Source organism: Chelonoidis abingdonii, chromosome 4 (genome assembly GCF_003597395.2).
Source record: "Chelonoidis abingdonii isolate Lonesome George chromosome 4, CheloAbing_2.0, whole genome shotgun sequence".
Lineage (NCBI taxonomy): Eukaryota > Metazoa > Chordata > Testudines > Testudinidae > Chelonoidis > Chelonoidis abingdonii.
The window spans coordinates 75532928-75555732 of NC_133772.1; the positions used below are offsets into that span (position 1 = coordinate 75532928).

Sequence of the window (22805 nt, forward strand, 5' to 3'; positions counted from 1 at the left end):
AGACTTTTCTCTCTGGGCTAACCTGAGAGTTACTGATGCAGCCTCTTTACATCACAGTACCAAGAAGCTTGTCTCCTCTCTTCCGCAAAGAGACAAACCCCAAATACAAGGAAACAGAAAAGATTCTCTCTCTCTTTCCCTTTAGCTTTTTATTTATGACAGGGGTAAGTGAAAAATATGAGAGAGAAAAATTGAGAGGAGAAAAAGCAAGGGGGGAAAGATGTTTTGGGGCAATATTTGAATGAAGCCAGAGATATAATGAGGTGGAGAAAGTGGTGGTGGTAGTAATAGTAGCAGTATTTACCTGGTGTCATTGAAGTGCACAGCACTTTTGTATGTTCAGACACAGTATGAGATACATTTTATATAATAAACGATCCCTGCCCCCAAGCACTTCACTCTGAGACAAAGATCAGATGTGGTCCCAGTCACAGAGTAGTGCCGAGTTTTTATTTTTACTATATTTTCTTTGGTGATGGCCTGAAACAATGACTAGACATCTGTTCCAAATGGCAGGAATTGCAGAAGAGAAGACTCTTGTGCCAACTGAGGTGAAGTAAAGTGAAGAGAGAAATTGAGGTTGTGCTAGGGAGCAGAGAGAATGCAGGAGGAAAATAGAAAGAAGCAAGATCTGTAAGATAGGCTTGACCTAAGTGTGAAGATGTGCATCCAGCACAGGAGGCATCAGTGGTACTCTGCACATGCGTGAATCCGAAGCTCCTGGAGTCTGGGTATGCCATGGAAGAGAGAGTTCAAATAGTCAAGATGAGATGAAGTGGAGGTATGGGGAGGATTTCAGCAGACCTGTAGTCTAGAGAGTCTTGTACTTGGGTAGTGTTGCAGAGTTGATGTTAGACACACTGGTTTTTTCAAGCAAAGGGCTGTCTTATTGCAACAAATTTTAGTCAGTGACCAGTTAAGAGATGGAATGGCAGAATAAGGGGCACAGCTACAGTTATGAGTTTGAGTCTAGTTCAATCTCAGATTTAAATGCCACCTCCAGTTCACCCAGCTGCAAAATGGGTACCTGATCCATTGGACTAGGACAGTCCAAGTAGTTGGACATGATGCTGGCCACATCACTCCATAGTGTACTGCTTGCTATGAAACTGACATGTCTGGACCATGTCGTGTCAATAAGCCATTGGCTTAAGGAAACTTTTTGACTTTGACCAGTTCGGTTGGATTTGACCTTGTGACTTAGGAGGCCACTTTGAAGGTTCTAATATACACCTTTTAGTAAGCTCCCATTTTAGCAGCTGGAAGACTTGGATTTATTTAATATTCAAACAGTAAAGATTACTTTAAGCTAAGCAGGTTGGAAATTGGATCGTACCTGTGATCTTACACTCTCCCATAATGCTGAGCTCACAAATACTATCTAGCTGTCTCGGTCTTAGGTATTTGTATGGTGTCCATTACAGTAGTATCTGAGCATCTCATATTTTTTAATGTATTTATCCTCTCAATATGCCTGTGAGGTAGGAAGTACTATTTATCCCCATTTTACAGATGGAAAGCTGAAGCCCAGAGAGGCAAGTGACATGCCCAGGGTCACGAAGGAATCTGTGCTAGATCAGGGAAATAAGCTCAGATGTCCCATGTATGAAGCTAGCTCCCTAACCAGTAGACCATCCTTTCTCTTGTTATATATTATCGTTCCTCAGTGAGATGATCCCCAGCAGGGGGGCTCAGAAATGCCTATGTGAACTACTGAATACTTAAGAGTGAAATACATTCCACAGTAGTGACATGCTGAGAAACGATTACCCTGGCATGAATTTTCCCAGTGACACACTTGAGTACAACTTCCTTTAACGGGCCTCTAATCAAAGTGTTTTCTATGAGTTGATGTAATAGATTTATTTTAATTTTGCAAAAATAAAGGGAAGCACTTTCATGCAGAGGTAGGCGGTAAGATTTGGATCCAAATGACGAAAGAAAATCAAGTCAGTACAGTAACTCCTCACTTAAAGTCATCCTGGTTAACATTGTTTTGTTGTTATGTTGCTGATAATTAGGGAACCTGCTCGTTTAAAGTTGTGCAATGCTCCCGTCTAACGTTGTTTGGCAGCCGCCTGCTTTGTCAACTGCTTGCAAGAAGAGCAGCCTGTTGCAGCTAGCTGGTGGGGACTTGGAACCAGGGTGGACCGGCAGCCCCCCTGTCAGCTCCCCGCTCCCCTAAGTTCCCTGTGCTGCAGCAATCCAGCAGGTTAGCAGTTGCAGCTATCTCTCCCCCAACTGCCATGTGCTGCTCCTGCCCTCTGCCTTGGGGTGCTTCCCGAGCCTCCCGCTTGCTGTGTGGCAAGGGTGCGGGGAGGGAGAGGCTAATGTCGGGATGTCCCCCTCACCCCTGCACCTACACCCTGCTTACCCCTTCTTCTCCATATAGAGCAAGGTGGGGAGACAGAGAGCCTGAGGCAGCAGCTGCTGCCTCAACTTCCTGATCCACTTAAAAAGACAAGGCATTTAAGAGTGGGTCAGCTTACTTAAAGGGGCAGTGTGCATTTCTCTCTCTCTCTCCCACACACAAGGTGTGTGCATGTCTCTGTCTGGTATGCTATCTCCTCTTCCCTCCATTCCTGCTGCCTTGTAAAGTGAAAGTCTACATTAACAGCATGTTAACCCTTGAGGGCTCAGCCAAGTGCTAGTTCATCATTTAGCACAGGGGTTCTCAAACAGGGGGTTGGGACCCCTCAGAAGGTCACGAGGTTATTACTGAGGGTCACGAGCTGTCAGCCTCCACCTCAAACCCTGCTTTGCCTCCAGCATTTATAATGGTGTTAAATATATAAAAAAAACTATTTTTAATTTATATGGGGAGGTCACACTCAGAGGCTTGCTTTGTGAAAGGGGTCACCAGTACAAAAGTTTGAGAACCACTGATTTAGCAGCAAGGCATTCTCTGGGAAATATCCCACCCTCTTCTACCCTCTAACTTCACCACCTCAACCAAGCTTCACAATCATCATAGCTGTGAACAGTATTAAATTGTTTAAAACGTATACTGTGTGTATATCTATATAATATATAGTTTTTTGTCTGGTGGAAAAAAATTACATTAATTCTTATTGGGAAATTGGATTTGCTTAACATCATTTCACTTAAAGTTGCATTTTTCAGGAACATAACTACAATGTTAAGTAAGGAGTTACTGTAGAAATAGATCTTGAAATGCTGCCTAGGCAATGTATTTAGCTCTTCTCTTGCTTGCTTTTTTTTTTCTACATAGTATTGTTGATGTTATTAAGCACTAATAGTTAGAACCATATAGGACCAGCATAGTTAGCCTCTTGCTGAGCTGCTAAAATATTTTTCTGCTTATACACTCCACTTGTTTTGAAACTGCCATGTGAGAGACCATGTTGACTGGTGGTTAAACAGGAAATCTGAAATCTTAAAGCCTAATCCAAAATGCACTGAAGTCAGTGGAAAGACTTCAGTGGGGTTTGGCCCATTTGTCTTATTCCTTACTTTTTCACTGATCTTCTGCATAACCATGGACAAAGTATCTCCCTGCCTCCATTTACTCATCTGTAAAATGGGAAGAATATTATTTACCTAACGAGCAGTTCTGAGATTTAATTTCTTAATGATTTCTAAAGTACTCCTAGATCCGCAAGCAAGACTCTGTAAAAGTTCTCATCCATCATGATCAATAATAATGTTATTCCCTGAAAAATATTGACATTATTCCATCTCAGCCTGAAACAGAAAGAACAGAGGCTATATTATTCAAAAAATATTTGTATTGGTTCTGGAAGTAGTTGCAGAACTGACAAGGAAAGCTCAGCATCTCCTTGGTAATTTAATAATTTACCTCAAGAAACTCCAAGTGCAGAAATGCAGGTAACACATTGCTTTTTTGTGTGTAACCCAGAGAATAATTATTCTTAAACTACAGATGTGGAAAGGTGTTAATAAAAAGGTTTTTAAACATACACATTGCAGCCTGTCACGTCCTATTTAGGCTTGGATCCTGCAATCAGATCACCATAGGCAGACCTCTGGGCCCCACCTCCACAGGGATCCAGTTGCAGGATTGGGGCCTTAGCTCTTTGAGGCAGGGAATACCTCACATGACTGTGCATTTGTAAAATGCTGTGTAAATCTAATGCTTTATAAATCTTTAAAAATCTTTGTAGTTAGTTTTGGGGTTTTTTTAAGATAATTCCTTGTATTGCCTGCTTCTTTCTAGGGAAAAAGCGTGACTATCGCAGCCTGGGCTGGCCAAGTCCTGATGAGTGTTTGAAACTCCGCAGGATGGAGTTCACTACTGTAGCCAGCACATGGCTAGCTGTTTCTGCTAAAAATATTGAGTGAGTATCATGCATGTGAACTTAATCAAGTGATCGGGGTAGGGTGGCTGTATGGTCTTCTTATGTACATATGCCAAACATCTTAGTTGCCTACTAAAGCAAAGGGCAACTCTGCTATAGCTTCAGCCAGTCTTGATACCACATATATGGTACTCCACCAGGGGAGGTGAGTCTTTAACATGGATCCAGCAGCAGGGCTGGAGACTGTGACAGCCCCTTTGTTCTTTGATTTGAGGGTGTCTGTCCCCATGGGCCAGCCACATTTGCAGTTTAGGGATAGTGGTATATGCTCAGTTGTTTCAGACAGTCCTATAGCAGCAATGAACAGGGTGGCTATTTTCTATCTGTGTTTGGCAAGGACCTTTTTCCTCAAATACAAACCATGTTACTGTTGTCACTGACTGTCACCTCAGTATACATGGGGCTTCTCCTTAAATCCATTCTTGTGCGGAATCCTGCAGCCTGTTTGTTATGCACAGTATCTTGTGAGCATGACACCAATGCGCTCAGGTTTACTTGGGCTCCCTGCTGGTTTCCAGATGGTGTTTAAGAACTGAGAGAGTGCTGCCTGTGAGTGATAGTGTTATAGTTGCAGTCAATGGAGGTGCTGAGTTAGATCCCAATGATATAATAGAGGGTACGCTGTCAGCAGGTCATTCTGCAGCAGGGCCTTTCGACTCTGGAACTTGATACCCACCCTGGTCTGAATCTGTTGACGTTCAGGGATTGCTGCAAAGGCCATCTATTTGCTAGGGCTTTGGGGAAGGGTTGTGGGTTTGCATGGGTATCTTTTTGTTTTTTTGATTTACATATTGGTTGGTTAAATTTTTGTTGTGTTCTGTTGGGTGGTTTTTCCTTGTAAGGACTGTTATTTAAGTCAAAATAGACAGACTGTCTCCCTTCCCCTTTTCTCATCACTTTCTAGTCCATGCTGTAATATTGCAAGTCCCCTTCATATTCGCATTATTCACAGAAGAGAATATTGGTTAGGCAGACAGAAGAGGGTAAGCGGTCTTGGATTTGGAAACCTGCTCTAACTAATGTAAACACTGAGCCAGGTTAGGGGTGAGTGGGTGTGTTGCATGATCTGTATAATCAGACATGTACGAAGTGCTAATGGAAAAACTACCAATATGCCTCAATCCTTGGTGACCTCTATCAACTCTACTGCTGTAAGGAAACTAGCTTATGGTTAACGGCCGCTCCTGACGAAGAGCTCTGTGTAAGCTCAAAAACTTTCTGTCTCGCCAACAGAAGATGGTTCAATAGAAGATATTATCTCACCTACCTTGTTTCTCTACCACTCAGTTATGCAGTGTAATAAGACAGACAAACATCAGCTAGAATGGGTTAGCAAAGAAGGCTGCTGTTTTAGAATTTTGTCTGCAAAGCGAAGATCAAATTCTTCCTGTTCTCCAAATGAGGCTCTGCCAGCATCCAAACAAAACTTACCTGCTACATAAGCTGTTTTTGTTAATTGACTCCTCCCTCTCCCTCTTCTGACCAGAAGGATCTGTGTATGACTTAGAACTTGGTTTTCTTCCTTTCTAGCATTACAGAGCACATTGATTTTGCCACACAGCTGCAAGAACCAGCCATGGAGCCCCTTTGCAGCCCCAATCTACCTGCCAGTATGCACACCTTGGACCATCTGCAAGGGGTCTCCAGTCGGGCTAGCCTGCATTACACTGGAGAGAGTCAGCTGAAGGAGGTACACTTCTGTCTTCACATTGCTGTTTGGAGGCTGTCCGAAGTTTTAAGGATCAAGAGACCATGAGGTTTATGTCAAGGATGGGATGGTTCTGAGGATTTGTAATAGGCTAACAAACCTTTCCTCACTGATTCACTGCTCATGGGTACTAATGAATGACCAAACTTACTTCCAAATAATGGGTATTCAGCAGCCTGTGATGATCTCACTTCATTTTTTAGTAGATCAGAGACCATATTATTAATTCCCCTGTTGGCTTTCTGAACAAAAAAAGATGAGAATCAAATGGTCCCTGGACACTGAACTGCCTTCTCACTCCTAGAAGTGATCCCTCTAACACACAGTGGAGAGGAAATTTGTCTAGCAACTACCACCAAGGCTGTATCTATTCTGTAGCTAAACAGTCACTAGAGTTGTTAGTCTGGGACCTTTTGCCAATAATAAAGTTATGTAAAGAAAAATTTTACCATATATGTTGAGCAGATCACAAAATGCTGAATCCGTCTCTTGTCATGTTTTTCACATTTCAGTATTGTACTTCAGGGGCTGTGTTCTCACTGCCAGCTAGTGCATTTGTATTGTACACAAAAGCCCCCAGATATGCAGGCAACAGAGTCCTCCATAGGGCAGGGATCCAGTCTTTGCAGGGAGACAGCATGAGATTTTAAGAAGCCATTTACTTACCTGTGTTTCCTTGATTTCATCTTGTCAATTTCCACCCTCTAAGCACCTGCCTTTTCCTCTTCCCCAGGTATTACAGAATCTTGGCAAAGACCAGTATTCACCACAGTCATTAGAACAAGTCGGAACTCGAATAGCCAAAGTTTTGGAAAAGGTGGGTGGGGGTGTGTGTGTGTGTGTGTGTGTGTGTATGACAAACAAAATTGCAGCAGGGTCTTATAGTGTCCTGTACTGTACTTGCCTGATAACCCAGCCTCAGGGCTATCTGTCCAGAAACTCAGTCTAGGACCATGGTGATACTGGATGATATTTTAAAGAGAGTTCTATCTCTATGCAGTATCTGCAATTGCTTGTAAGCCTTTTTCTGACCAACATTCTGTGCTTATTCAACGTGAGGTGAATCCGTCAGATCTGTGTGTATCGATTTAATAAAATAAAATTTTTAAAATTCTTTGGTATCCCACCCATATGACATCATCCCTGTGCTGAGCAGCATTAATTGTGATACTTCATTCTTCATCACTGGCTTCCATCTGAGGATCCTGAAGTACTTTGAAAACATTAATAAATGTAGCCTTATGGCATGCCTGCCAAATAGGGATAGTACCGTTCTGCCTGTTTTAAAGCTGAGGAAACTAAAATATAGAGAGATTAATGTCCAGATTCTCCTCTCTTACACAGCTGCAACTCCCATTGAATCCAGTGAGCTTCACCCAAATAAGTGAACCAGGAATATGGCATGTGATCTCCCACAGGCCTCTCACTAAGACTATGTCTGGGTTAAGCATAGAACACAGATCGTCCATCAGCTAGTTTTCTTCCTTAGCCAAATAACTTATTCAAACCCTGCAAGACTGCTATTGAGTTAATTGTGTGCATGTGTGTGCGGGTACATGTGTGTGTCTCATAAAACAATGGTCAGATTTTATACCTGGACCCAGTTTTATTATATCTGCTGTCTCACTGACATCCATCAAAAGAAGCTGATCAGGTGAAGTTCAGAACATTCTGCTCCAAGCGGGAAACCATAAATCAGGCTGATTTATAAAGTTAGTGGAAGAGGTTTCCTATTTGGGCATCTCTGCATCAATGGTTTGTCTTGACATCACTCGTTTCAGCAATACTGGACTATCTACTAGCTCTGAAACAACCTAGACTTTGTTAGTCCCATAATGGTCCACTACTCTTTGGTAGAGGCTTCTAGATCAGATGCCCACTTTGGTAGGGCTGTCCTGACATCTTTGTTTAAGTAGGACTCTGACTAGCCATCTCCAAGCAGCCAGATAGCTGCTTGTTAGTTACCACGAGTGAAATCTATGTGCACAGTCATAGATTTGTGGTTCTTTAAGATGTAATACATATGGATTCCATGACCAACCTCCTTCCCCACAACTATGGAGTCCTGCTCCTTTGGGATCCTTTATTGGTGAAGGAACCAGTGGACAGTTGGGCCTGTTCTTTCCTTTTTGCCTTCAGCTGAGGGGGTGGGGAGGCATAATGACAAGTAGGGTGCAGGTGTAGTCCCAACAAACACTGCTGGCTAGGAGAATTCAATCTTACGTGCATGGATCGTAGGCATGCCAAGAGTAGAATCTATGTGGACAACACATCTGAAAGGACCATAGTTACTCTAGAGTAAGTAACTCTTCTTTCTTTAGGTTGCAAAGTCAAGCACTCAGAAATTATGAAATGCCAGAATTCAGGTTGTCCATGCAACATTGATTTGGCCTGCTGGTGCAGATACATTGTTACAGTCCTAATTACATACTATTTTTCCATAGGACTCATGTTCAAGAGTGTATAAGATGGATGCACAACAGGTCACAATGAAAGTTGCAGAAGCAACCATAAATTCGGCATTTCCTAATTTTCAGGCATTTGACTTTGCAATCTAAATAATTTAGCTGTTTTGTATATCTCATTATTGGGTAACAAATGCTTTTTTGCTGCCTTTTCTAAAGTTATATTGTTTAATTTTTAAATGGAAAACATTGGTTATGGAGTGTAGAAGGAGGATGTGGGGCTGGGAGAATATTTTGTACAGGTTTCTATGATTCTTTTCCCCTTGCTGCATTGTTTTTTGTTTTTGTTTTTTTTTTCAGAATCAGACTTCCTGGGTCCTCTCCAGCATGGCGGCTCTCTACTGGAGGGTGAAAGGTCAAGGAAAGAAAGCAATAGACTGTTTGCGGCAGGCCTTGCACTATGCACCGCATCACATGAAGGTACGTACAACACTGCTCACCACTGAAATGAAATACTGGCAGCTCTTCCTAGCTTGTGGCTCATCTGTAGCCAGATAAGGAGTTCTCATCAGTTGGCTCTCATCAGTGCCCCCCAGCTAGTGTAAATGTCAGATGCACTCTCACCTGGCCAACGCATTGACCTAGGATATTAGCCAGTCCTAGTGAAGATCCTTGAGGCTTTCATCACCTCTTTAATGTAGGATGTATTTTTACACACTTGCAGAAGACATAGTTATAAGTCTCCCCTGAGCCTGGAAGGGCAGGTGAATGTTCTTCAAGACTGACATGCTCGGTAATAAATGGCAGGCAAGCTATCAATACATGCATGAATCCCTTGATTATATGGAGTTGCCTTAGTTGCTACATGTATGTGGGCATGCTGGAACAGGAATTGGTTGTTTCTGCCTCCCAGGGATTAGTTAATATGTGCTAGGAGTGCTTAATGCTTATATAGCACTTTCCATCTACAAAGAGTTTTACCTCTGTTGGGGAGGTTGTTCATAGTCGTTAGCCTCTTTTTACAGCTATGGAAACTGAGACAGAGTGGAGAAGGGACTTTGCCAAGGCTACACAGTGAGTCCATGGCAGAGCTGGGATTAGAACTGAAGAGAAAAGGAGGAAGAATGGTTTTGTCATTAAGGAATTGAATTGCAATTTGGGAGATCTGGGGTGTTTTGCCGGCTCTACCGCAAATTTCCTGGGCCAGTCACTTAATCTCTATGTGCCTCTATTCCCCATCTGTAAAATGGCAAATAGTGTGTTTCCCTACCTCAAGGGGTATTGGGAGGATGTACATGTTTTTGTGTGGGGGTCAGATACTGTGGTGATGACATCCACATGGGTGGAAAGAGATAATTTAGTTTATGCCTGGCTTCCCTATCCCAAGTGCACTCCACCTGACAGCACTGTATCTACCCGGGGTTGTGAGTTCAGTCCTTGAGGGGGACATTTAGGGATTTGGGAATTGGTCCTGCTTTGAGCAGGGAGTTGGACTAGATGATCTCCTGAGGTCCCTTCCAACCCGAATATTCTATGATTCTATTTCAGTTCTACTGCATCTGTTTCACTTCTGTAATTCAGTCTTGCTTTGCCCTGCATCTCCTAAAGGAAGACTGGTACTAGGAGATTATGCAGGTTAAGCACCGTCAACTCTTTTTATTTATTTTCCTACTGCTTTCTTTTTTTTTGAACTGTTTAAGGCTCTTCAGAATTGGTTCCCTTAGCAATGTGTTTTGTGGGAGGGATTGTTAGCACACTGCCAACTTGGCAAGAACACAGCCCTGCAGTGCTGACCAATCTTCAGCAATTTCATGTCATTGCTCAACGCCAGAATGCTTTCCAACCTCAGGACTTGTCTTCCTATTTGAAGGAGCAGCTGTCTCCAGAAAACATGTGGGCTTGGTTTGTTGAAATCCAACAGCTTGAAAACTCTGTGCGGCTTGGCACTGAATGAGCAGCTATTCAATATTTTGTTTTATCCTCATGTGTTCTCCATGCCTTATTTACGGCACATTATTCAAATCCTTTTCTGACTACAGAATTTCCTTGTAGGTTTTTCTGTGGCACTCTTCACTATAGTATCTGAGTGCTTCACAAACGTGAACAAATTTATTTTTACAACACCCTGTGAGGTGAGGTGGTACTCTCCCCATTTTAACGACTGGGAATGGAAACACAGGGAGACTAATGTCAAAAGTGTCCCTTAGTTTTGGATGCCCAATATGAGATATGTAGGGCCTGATTTTTCAGAGTACTTAGCATTATGAAGCAATTTATGTGTTCAAAGCATAGCTCTCATTGATTTAATTTGCAACTGAGAGTGCTCAGCTCTTCTGCAATCAGACCCCCATCAGGTGCCCAGAAAATGAGGAATAAACAATTAGTGGCCACCTGGGCAAGTTGCATTGTCATAAACAGATAGTTAAGGGTTAATGCCTCTTTTACCTGTAAAGGGTTAAAAAGTTCACCTAGCCTAGCTGACACCTGGCCAGAGGAACCAATGGGGGAACAAGATGTTTCAAAAGGAAGGAGGGAAGTTTTCCTTTGTTTAATCAGTTTTCAGTTTCACCTGGAGTGGAAAAGATCAAGGAACCAGCCTCTTATCAGAGTAGTAAGTTTTAGAAAGAGAAATCAGTTTGTTTATTTTCTTTGTAACTTGTCTTGGTACCATTAAGGGAATTATCAAATTTGGGTATTCTTGTGTGTATTTAAGTTTTTGCCCAGGGGAACATCCTCTGTGTTTTGAATCTGTTGTCTGTGAGAGTAGCTGGTATGCTGATCTCTCCCAGAGGGTTTTCTTTTACCTTTCTTTTCTTTAATTAAAAGCCGTTTATTAATACCTGATTGATTTTTCCTTGTTTTTAGATCCAAGGGGATTAGATCTGGACTCACCAGGGATTGATGGGAGAAAGGAGGGGGGATGGTTAATTTCTCCTTGTTGTAAGATCCAAGGAATTGGATCTGGACTCACCAGGGAATTGGTGAAAGAGTCTCTCAAGGCTACCTAGGGAGGGGAAGGTTTTGGGGGGACAGGGAGTGATCCAGACACAGAAATTCTGGATGGTGAGAGTGGTACCAGATCTGAGCTAGTAATNCCAAGGAAGGGAGTGCTTGTGAATGGTGGCAGCAATACCAGATCTAAGCTGGTAGTTAAGCTTAGAAGTGTCCATGCAGGTCCCCACATCTGTACCCTAAAGTTCAGAGTGGGAAAGGAACCTTGACACGCATAAACCCAATTTTCACAGCATCTCATAGGAACTCTGTGACAAAGGCAGTTCTCCAAGGTGACCTTCAGCTGCATTAACAATAAGACCATCCTTTCTCTTCCCAAAATCCCCTGCCTCATCACTACATACCTTCTAACTTCTGCAACATAGAAGGCAGGGGTCCTACAGTCTCCTTCACTACGCAACGCTGATTTATCCCCAGAGGAGTCCTGTGAGGGGAAAATAATATGGGATCATGTAATTAAAGATTATATCATGCATATGCTCAAGGGGCCCAAATTAGAATTGCACAGGCAACCTTAAAACTGGCATTTCTTAACTTTTGAGTGCTCAACTTTGCAACCATGATGAATGTTCTGTTGTTGTAGATTTTTGTGTGTAATTACATATAAATATTACAGATGTCTGGATTTGTACTTCTGAAGTCTAAACCCATGAGAAATAAAATAAGAGCCACCTATCAATCTCCAAGAAATAACCCAGTGGGAAGAAAGAGATGGTAAAGTCCCTGCCAACTCCATGATTCAGGGTCAAGAGAATGCAGCTTGTACTGCCCACTCCCTTTATACTTCTGGCTCTTCTCTTTTCAGGATGTGCCACTAATAAGCCTAGCAAACATCTTCCACAATGCAAAACTTTGGAATGATGCCATCATCGTGGCTACCATGGCAGTGGAAATAGCCCCGCACTTTGTGGTTAATCATTTCACACTGGCTAATGTCTATGTTGCAATGGTGAGTAGCAGCTGCTAGATTTTCTCCCATCTCCAGGTACAGCGTAAAGCAGCTTTGAGCCTAGGAGCAAGCTTAGAATTTCAAGGCTAGAGGTGCAGGAGGCTGGAAGTGGAGATGAGCAAGATCAGAAGGGAGGAATATTCTTTCAAATATGCTCTTAGAATTATTCCAACATCTACACAGATCATTTAATATTGGGATGGCTACTGTATTTATAGTCTGGTGTCACAATGCTATGGCTACAAGGCCTAGTAATGACAGTAGCAAACTGCAGATCATTCTGCTTAATCCCCCCTCTAAATAATGTCCTAAAAGTTTACAAGGCACTGGAAAATTGGAGACAAATAAAGAAGAGTCCCTGTCTTGAATAGTTTGCAGTCTATAGGCCCAAGTGGTACAATACAATACAAAATAACTGGATAACGCAAGTGAGGCATAATTTCAAAATCTAGATTACCAGCCCACAAAGATCACTAGTGGGTAGAGAAAGTTTCAGCTCCCTCACATTGTGAACATATTTCTTTCAACATCTTTCACCCTGTTGATTAAAAGGAGCAAGTGTCTCTCATGCTCCTAGATTATCCACTTCTCATTGGACCTGTGTTATATACTTGATTCTGATCAACTAGCAGTACTGGTGCCAAGAAATCAGGATGGTAAAAGGGGTACCATCAACTTGAAATCTAGTTAGTATCAATGAATGAGTCTGAAGTATTTTCAGGTACTACAGTTGCCTCTGATTGCCCCTGCCGAATTTTTTAAAATGTTTTGACTCTCCATTGTTGCTGTTTGAAAGGCCCACACAAATAATAGAGGAAACTGACTTGGTGGTCAGATACTACTGTGGTGGGGGTGGAACATATAAATAATTAGATATATCCAAATGCACAGTGGAAACAAACCGAAAATACTGTTTTTCCTCTGTCCCTTTGTATTGTAGTAATCTGAGTGATCTCTTGAGATAATACTATGCAAAACATGTCAGACAGAAGTGAAATTGAGTTGCTGGTGTCCCTTTAAAGTTAACCTTCCGAAAATACATACCCCCAGGCTTTTTCCCATCCTCAGCACACACTTTCCCTGCCTCCAAAATGCCCCCTGGAGCTAGGGGTTCTTGGCAGGGGTGGGGCATGACAGAGCTGGCAGAATTGGTTCTGCACCAAGTGGAGAGGGCTTCCTGGCCTTGGGATGTTCCCTGTGGGGGGCCTTTTTTGCACCAGTTCAGGCCGTACTTAGGGCCTGCAGCATGGAGACAAATTCAAGTTACACATGTATCAAAAAGAGTAGCTCTAGCAGAGTGAATGGGATTACTTTACTGTTTCTGGGAGCAGAATCTGTCCCAGGAAGCTAAGTATCTAAAATGTCATATTAGCTACCAATATAGCATTAAAAATGTTGGCATACACTAGATTTAACCAGCAAATTTCCTTATAATTTGGAAAGGTTAGCCATCTGGCAAGTGGAGGAAATTCTGGGATATTCTGCTGAGTCTTGCACAAAACTGTAGAATTGTGTGGAAAATAAAACTCAAGGGACATCTGGGTAAAACCAAATCACTATAAAGGTATCCCTACATGTGTTACTAACAGAACTGTAAATAATAATAGCTGAAAATGGAAAAGTCTCTGGTTCTACACATCAGATGCTGCTCATTAATTTCTCACTTTTCCAGTAAGAAACTAGTTTGGGGCTGTTTACGTGTAATTCCACAACCAATGCCCCTTCTTGTGTGAATCATAGAAAAACTATACTTTGTTGATTGGTCTGTGTAACTCTTATAAATAAAATTTAGCATCTTTTATCCCAAAATGTCAGAGAGCCTCACAAACACTGATTTAATTAAGCTTCCTAACCTCCTGGGGCGGTGAGTATTGTCCCCATCGTATAAACGGAAACACTGAGATATGGAACAGGTATGACTTAAGCAAGATCACTTGTTGAGTCAACGGCAGAGCAAGACCCAGGAGTCTTAACTCTGAGTCTTCTTCTCTAAGCACTAACCCACTCTGCATTTCAATGAACTATACAACTTGTGTTTTAAAAAAATAAATAAATAAAACTGAGAGAGAAAAAAATCTTGAAAAATAGGCTACAGTGCTAGGCATTATATCTCCTTTCATCCAAGGATCTCAAAGTGCTTTACAAATACTTATTGATCAAGTCGGCACAGCAATTAAATGCCCACAGCTGGCCCAGGTCAGCTGCTCAGGCTGCAGGACTTTAAAATTGCTCTACAGTTACTTGAGCTCCAGGTGGAGCCTGAGCTCGGAGACCCCCATGAAGGAGGAGGGTCCCAGAATCCAGGCTCAAGCCTGAGCCTGAATGTCTACACAGCAATATTTAGCCCTGCAGTCAATGCCCTGCAAGCCCAAGTCAGCTGACCTAGCCTAGCCATGGCCATACCATGGGCCTTTTATTCTAGTGTAGATGTACCCCAGAGGTCATATTCTGGGAAGTGCTGAGCATGCTCAACTCTCATTGACTTAATTGTGGGATTGGGCTATAAACCACATAACATCCCTGAGAGGTAGGCAAGGAAAATATAGAAATCACTTCAACTACATCTGGGGTAGAATACCACACATTTAATGATGCACTGTAGCACTGCACAATCATTTAGGACAGGAAGTGAATATAATATGTTGTGGCATTTGCTGTTTTGAAAGCTGACATTTTCAATCTTCTTTCCTTACAGGAGGAGTTTGAAAAGGCCATGAGATGGTATGAATCAACATTGAAACTCCAGCCTGAGTTTGCACCAGCAAAGAGTCGAATCCGCACCATCCAGTGTCATTTACTCATGAAAAAAAAGCGACGGTCTCCGTAAAGATCAGCAGCTTCTTCTTTTTTCTTAAGAAAACAAAATCATTGTTCACTATTCTGCTTTTAATGAGGGGTGCTAAGATAAATTGGAGAATCAAGATTTCTAACAAAACTCTTGGAAAAAAAATGGGGTTTGGATCAAGGGATTTTTAGTTTGATTTTTCAGGCGGGGGATTATCTTTGGGAAATACATTTCACAAACCATGATTTAAAACATCTGTGTAAATACTGAGCCAAGAAACTTTCCATGTGTCCACGAACTACTCCAGGATCACTAGGTTTTTCTTAATGCTCAAATTGGCACCAGCACCAACAATAACTTGCTTCATTTTGTAGCATTTAAGTCAATGGAAATGCAAAGCACATCCCTGCACCAAATAGCAAAAAGTTATAATCAGCTCTTCACCCATCAGAAATTCTTGTTTTACCCAGTCTCATCCAGTCCATATTGCTGTGTTACCAGCTTCAAGTTAGTCTGTGGGGAAGAAGGGAACATGATTTAATACAAAATCTTAGTTAATTAAAAAAAGTGTTTTAGGAACATCAAGCCTTTTTTACACTGTTATTTCTGTTGCTGGATGGGGATGAGTGGGAAGATAGGAACAGCAGGAGACCACAGTCTAAATGGTTTACATTTTGGTTACAAGACAAAAAGAAGCCAATCGGTTAAAATCCAAAGAAGTGGTTTTATATCTGTATGTATATTCGAAGCCCTCTGCAGCCCTGAGTCTTTGTTTTACTAATTCTTTGTTCGCTGTATTTTTGTCCATCTCGGAATAAGGTGCAAGTGTTGCAGTCTATCTCTCTGAGCCTTGGAGACTTTCAGCTGCCGAGAAGGGAAGAGAGAACAGAAATTGTGAGAAAACAAGTCAGGTGGAGTGTGTCCATATCAATCTTCTTTGGTCGGTAGAGGACTTGAAGCTTCCGACAATATTGTTGAATCAACAAGGGCACATACTTGGAACAAAATAAAATTGTTTATGAACAAAACCCTGGCCTGTGGTTTAATTTTTCTGTGCCTCAGATTCCCCTTCTGGGAGAAAAATGGGAGATGATCGTTTGAGCTGGTCGGAATACTTTCGACTAGATTAAAGTCATCAATTTGTTTCATTGAAGCTGAAACATTTAGCAAAAGCTTAGCAGTTTTGATGAAGTTTTTGTCAGTAGGGTTGTTTTGAGAGAGACAGACTCTCACACTGTGTAGTGGATAGTTAGGGCATTAACGTTGGGATGTAGGAGATCTCTAGAGCGAAGAACTCTGCTCTGAATCAGGCAGAGTAGGGACATGAACCTGAGTCTCCCATATCCCAAAGCAGTGCCTTAAATGTGCACACTCACCCCTTCCCAAACACAAAAGCTCAGGTTTTGATCCAAAACCAGACATTCTGAGACAATTTCATTTGTGCAAAAGCATTTGAAAGGGTTTTCATCACAGTGCAAAACAAAAATAAAGTTTGGAACCTCAAAAGTGTTTTTGAAGCAGAACTGTCGTCCTCCAGTCAGATCTGGTGATAATAGCACAGGTACAGCTTGTTGAAAAATGAGGAGGCAGGAAAATCACAAAGTCAACATTTTTTGTTTTGAGGTGTTAAACATTTTAGAACTTGGTTCTTTTCAAACATCATTCACTTTTTTCCCTTTTCTGTTCCTCCCGGACCATTTTTTACCTCCTTTTGTTTTGCCGTTGAAAAAGGGGTAGAGGGAGAGAAATCAACATTTTTGTGGCTTTTATTCAAAAAATAGGAAAATTTAAATAATTTTTTTACAAAATGTCTGGTTTTGGACAGAAGCCATTTTTGACCAGCTCATAAAATACCCCTGTAATGAAGATATATGAGTTCTTTAATGCACTCTGAAGATAAGAAGTGCTGAGAATTATTTATTCCAAATTTCTGCTTATCTAGAGAAGATGATGTAGGTCTGACCAAATACTACAGTTGTGCAGATTCATTTTTCTAAAAATAAGTGAATATGTCTGAGTTAAGCAATGTCCTCTGATTACTGACAAAGCCCAGGGTGTCACAAAAGTTATTATTCCCCAGACTAGAAGTTTACTTAAAGCTATAGGTTACTGAGGAGGAGGAATGTGTACGTAGGCAAAAATATAGAAATGGTAATTTCAGTAAGATAAATTCTCCAAAATCTTTTCCTAGAATATCTGGTAAAACGCAGCTATTGGATCTGAACTCTGAAGAGCCTGCTTGTATGGTAGTCTAGCTTGGTTTCTGTAGCCAAGAGGTAGGGTGCAGATAAACTGAAAGAAATCTCATCGGTTGTCTGCTTGTGCCAGGAATAATTATAGTAAAAGACTTGCTTATAGTTGAACTGAAGCAACAACCGAGCTGGAAAAATCTATTTACAAAGTGGCTTTTCAATCTGCTGCTTAACTCAGCCTTTGTTTGCAATTAGAGCTGATAATAGATGTTGGGAGCCATCTAGCTGGTGGTACAAACCCTCCCTTGCGGCTTCATCCACAAATAAAAGGAAAAGTACGTCTCCTGTTCTGGCTCTAGACTAAGGAGGTTCCTTCCTCTTGCTCTCCTATATCTTCTGGTCAGTGTCAAGAGATTGTTGCACTCTAGATTATCTGCACTGCTGCTGTCTCAGTCTGGTGACAGTTGTTCATATGGATGCTAAGGCCATGAGAACCTAGAGCAGCAGTGGGAGGAAGGTAGAAAACAATAGTTGACCTTGGCAAATGATTCAATAAATCTTTATGGACCACTAGAAATACAGCAGAGATGAAAATATTTAACAATACCATAGTAGACCAGATGTAAAATACCATGAGGACTGCTGGATAGTTTTCTCTTAGAAATAGCCATGCAGATACCATACAACAGGATGGAACAAACACTGTTGATCAGTAACTGAGAATGTGTGCATGACAATATCCACAAACTGGTACCATAAGCAAGAAGATCTCAGAACTCAGCGCTACAGGCCTTTTTAATCTGATGACTTTCCAGAGTTCTCATCAACTTCTTCAGACAAATACATAATAAATAATTCGTCCATCAAGGGGAAGACTGTTCTTTAAAATCTGTCTGCATCTTGGCTGAGTACCGCAAGGAAGCTTCCTCTGCCTTTCCACCAAAGAATTTCTATTTACAACTGTTCGTTGCTTATTTTTTGTTTAATTTCTACAATCCACCTGTCCTATAACTTTGGGCACATTCACAGTTACTATTTAAAAACATTACAAAACAGACCTGAGTTGGCAGTAATTCTGAAACCCTCCTTTTGTACCCAAACTAAAGCTATGTCTATGCTATAGACATTACAGCAGCACACTCGTGCCACTGCAGCTGCAGCGCTGTAAGGTCTCCCATGTAGCTGCTCTATGCCGATGGGAGAGAACTCTCCCGCCGGCCATAATTAAACCATCCCCAACCAGCAGCAGTAGCTATGTTGGTGGCAGAGCATCTCCTGCCAACATAGCACTGTCCACACCAGTCCTTCTGTTGGTGAAACTTATGTCGGCCAGGGTGTGGTTTTTTTCACGCCCCAGTACCGACAAAAGTTTTACCAAAGAAAGTGCTAGTGCAGACATAGCCTAAGACCTTTTCCACGAAACCATTCCCTAAGAAAACGCCTGAGTGCATGTAGTCTTTGTAATATGCCCTGAACCGATAGAGTTGGGGTGTGTCTGATCAAGAGGTGAAACCAAAGAGAATGTCCTTCATTCCAAACTCTGTGCCTCAATAGGGATTGACAACTTGAGTATCCCAGCTGTTCTCAAATATCAGGTTAAAACATGAGGAGGTAAGGTATGATGGACCCAGACCACAGCAGAACTTTTTTAAAAAAAATTGGCTTTGTAAATTAAAACTAGCACCCTGAATTGGAAGTCAAGGGCATTTTATGGAGCAGAAAATGGCGCATGTCATTTTACGTGACATGCGCCATGTAAAGTCTTTAAGTAAAATAACCAGTTCATTCTGCATAGACTGACATTTCTAAGTGTATCACTATAGTAATCTAGTCCAAGAGTGACAAAGACCTGGATATTTGATGCAAGTTCTCACAGATGATAGCAAATGTAACAATCACCTAGCCTCAAAAAAAAAAAAAAAAAAAAAAAACCCTGTTGATCACTGCTGCCATGTGGACATCTAGCAATAGCCAGTGGTCCAGTTGTGTACGTTATTGACACGGGCTCTCCCCCTCCCCAGATAGCTCTGTCATCTTCAGGTAATGCCATAGATGCCTTGTGCCACCAATAATCTTTCAAAAAGGGAAATTCAGGACAGGGGATGATAATTGGGAAGATTGCCTGTTAAGATCATGACTTAATCCACGGACTAACAACATGAGAGATGCCTGCATGCTGTCTTCATAAGGGGAAGGGAAGTGGAGGCAATCTTCACCAATAGTGGACCCAGTACCACCCTACTAGATAATATGAGCCAAGAAGGACACACCTGAATCGCAGATGGTAGCCCAAAATTCCCAGAGCACATCCAGGAACTTGGGAAACTAGATCAGCTGAAAATGGAGAAGAAATTGCAAAAGTGCACTGCCACCACTAAGGTTCCAAGTGAGTCCAAATCAGAGTGATTTAATCCAATGGGAAAATTCACAGCAAGAAACATTTGATCCTTTCTCCAACAAAAGGCAGCTCTGAGTCAGCAAAATCAGAATAGCTCTGCTGATCGGGATTTCATGAATGCTATAGTAGAAGCGGGGGGGGGGGGGGGAACCGTGGTGCTCTCCATCATGGCCCATAGCACAAGATTTTATCAATCTTTGAAATGGTAATAGATTGAAGTGGAACATGACTTCCACGACCAGTACCTAGCTGCTGCTTTCCTCACTCTCTGTTGCAAGCCAACGTATAGAAATCAAAACATGCTCCTGAAAACAGACTTCTTTGATTAAGCTTATGAACCCCTTAGCTTGCTGAAAAGATGCATGCAACACGTAATCTGGGTAAAAACTGTAGAACTACAAGCCATGTTCTTAGCATTCTTATTGAATCGGGGTTTAGGGCACTAGCTCTGGAGTCAGGAGACCTGTGTTCTGTTTCTAAGGTGGGAATACACACAGCAAAACACATTTGATCTGTCCAAGAATTCTATTCCCAGCTTTGCCACTGACCTACTGTGTGACCATGTGTGCTACATATACAAATAATATGAATAATATCGAGATAACCAGTGAAGCTCATAATAAGAAGGAGGAATTTAAGGGCCACTGTATCAATAGTCAGCAGGCAGTTTGAGTAGTGAGAAAATCAAGATCCTTCCCATGGAGAACTCTGTCTTGTTTCACGATAGCGGCCCGGTTAGTCTGTGTCTGCAAAAGAAGCAGGAGTATTGAGCACTCAGAGACTATCAAATTATTGCAGATGAAGCTTTATGTGAGCTAGCAGCTCACTTGTTCGGATGCATAAAATGGAACACACAGACAGGAGATATTTATACTTACAGAGAACATGAAAAGGTGGAAGTATGCATACCAACAGGAAGAGTCTATCAATTGAGATGAGCTATCATCAGCAGGAGAGAAAAAACTTTTGAAGTGAATTGGTTCTTGTGTATAGTAATCAAAATGATCCCCTGGTTTCAAGCATCATAAGTGGTGTCCCTCTGGAATGCTGCCAGTAACTCTAGAACCTTGATTTCTTAGGAGATCAGCTGGTCAGATTCCTTTACATCAGTTGGGACCCTCTTGAACACAGGTCCAAAAAGGTAGGCAAGGCTTCCATGTCTCCATGTACCTGGGTCAGTTGTTATAAAAAAAAATTTTTTTTTGTGGAGCACCCAAAAATGCAGTAGGCACCATCTGGATACACACAGACTCAGCCCCATCCCTGAAGATTTTACAGTCTAAGACCTGTCAACATTTAGGCATGTAATTTTAAGCAAGTGAGTAGTCTCACTGAGTTAAATAAGACTAGTCTCATGTTAAAGCTAGTCACATGTATAAGTGTTGACAGGATCAGGGCATAGGCAAAAATATGATTGGAGGAGCTTTATTGCTAACCACAAGCCTTCAAAAGTCATGAATCAGGTCCCAAAACATCATAAGATTATATAAAATCTCATGATTTTTTTAAAGCCAACTTGATTTCTTTTAGCCTTTGTTTTTTGAGCCTTTAGGGGTGCACTGGGATCATATTTCCCAGTTTTTCCTCTGCAACCATGAGGGTCAGAAACTTACTTTTGTTTTTAAAGGAAAGTTGAAAATCCCACCTTATCACATGTCTTCAAGAGCCGGAGCTTTAAGAAAAACATGGAATATGGCAAGATTTGCAATAAAATTGTGAGAAATGACAACACTTGAGGAACGGAGACAAACCAGAGGGAAGAGGTACTACTGAGGGAATGTAAGTTTACAAATACAAGATGAGCTAGGTTTACTGCATATTCTACTGGCTTGGCTTGGTTTACTTTACTAATTTTAAGCACTTCCCCTTCTTTAGTGACTCAGAATCAGGCTATTGCTAGATCATGTCTCGTTAACATTATTTTATTATTTATATTTCATGATGCCCGTTGTTTCACAGCTAGGCAGGTCTCAGCTCTAGCATGCTTAGCATTTGTGGGCCACAGCTTACAAGGCACTCTGGGTGGGCACAAGGATCCACCAGTATGGGGCTCTGTGCAGGATCAGGGACTGAATGACACTTATTTATTCAATTTTTTATCAATATCCACAGGTGTCCAATCCAGTTCTGCAGCTAAGCGAGGATATAACATAGACCAGCAATAGGCAGGCAGGGAAGCAGGAAAAGGTTTCTCAATGCAAGCACATGTTTTTTCTGGGTAGTTGAGCTTTTTTTTTTTCCATTTTATCCACAATGTCTTTTGGAGGGTCAAACAGCCATTTTTAGTAGGCATTGCTGCAGAAGGAGACTTTCAGGAGGTGAGGATGGAGGGTAGATGAACAGATTTTGAAAGGGAGGGCCAAGTGTAACGAGTATCGTGATAGAAGGCACAGACGTGTGAGGAAACAAAAAGCGGGAGAATGGTTGGTGTCATTAATGAAGCAGAGAGGATGGGAAAACAAAGGGAGCCCAGGTCAGAGAGAGAGCCTAGGCCTGTTTGATGTAAGGCTTGGAAGGTAAGGACAAAAGTGTGTTAACTTGATGCCAAGCACAATGGGGAGCCAGTGAAGTGACTCCGAGAGTGACACGGTGCAAGGGATATCAAGAAAGGTGATAGCTGGCAACAGCCTTTTGGATGGGACGTGGTTAGCGTCTGAAAGACCTGGAGGAAGGAGGCTGTGCTAGTCATGGTAGGAGATGATCAGGCATGAACAAATGGTTTGGCCACTTCAATGAAAAGGAAAGGGCAGGTGCTTTTTTGAAATGTGGAGGAAGATGGACCTAAGTGACAGAGAATTGTGGTGGTATCGAGTCTGGCAGAGAATTGGAGGAATAGACATGGCTTGAGGAAATATTAACTCAATTTTGACCACATTAAGTTTGAACAGATGGAGAGCCATTCTGGATGAGAGACACCAGGAGTGGAGAAGTGTATCCGAGTGCATTAAGGATCATACTCTAATACCCTAGTTGCTTCTTGACGTTAGAGACTAGGTGATGCTGTTACACTAATTTC

General features: G+C 41.8%; 1 protein-coding gene across 3 annotated transcripts in view; it reads left to right on the forward strand.

Moving 5' to 3' along the window:
- Positions 1-16227, forward strand: part of TTC17 (tetratricopeptide repeat domain 17) — an 83862-nt gene extending 67635 nt beyond the window's left edge. For 2 of the 3 annotated variants that reach the window (XM_032790404.2, XM_032790405.2), the window contains exons 20-25: positions 4199-4319; positions 5871-6030; positions 6782-6865; positions 8814-8933; positions 12271-12414; positions 15110-16227. In XM_032790404.2, the coding sequence (XP_032646295.1) occupies positions 4199-4319; positions 5871-6030; positions 6782-6865; positions 8814-8933; positions 12271-12414; positions 15110-15241 (761 nt within the window). In that variant the 3' untranslated portion in view covers positions 15242-16227. The remainder of the gene's footprint in view (positions 1-4198; positions 4320-5870; positions 6031-6781; positions 6866-8813; positions 8934-12270; positions 12415-15109) is intronic. The other variant, XM_032790406.2, reaches the window with a different exon arrangement.
- The last annotated feature ends 6578 nt before the right edge of the window (positions 16228-22805 follow it).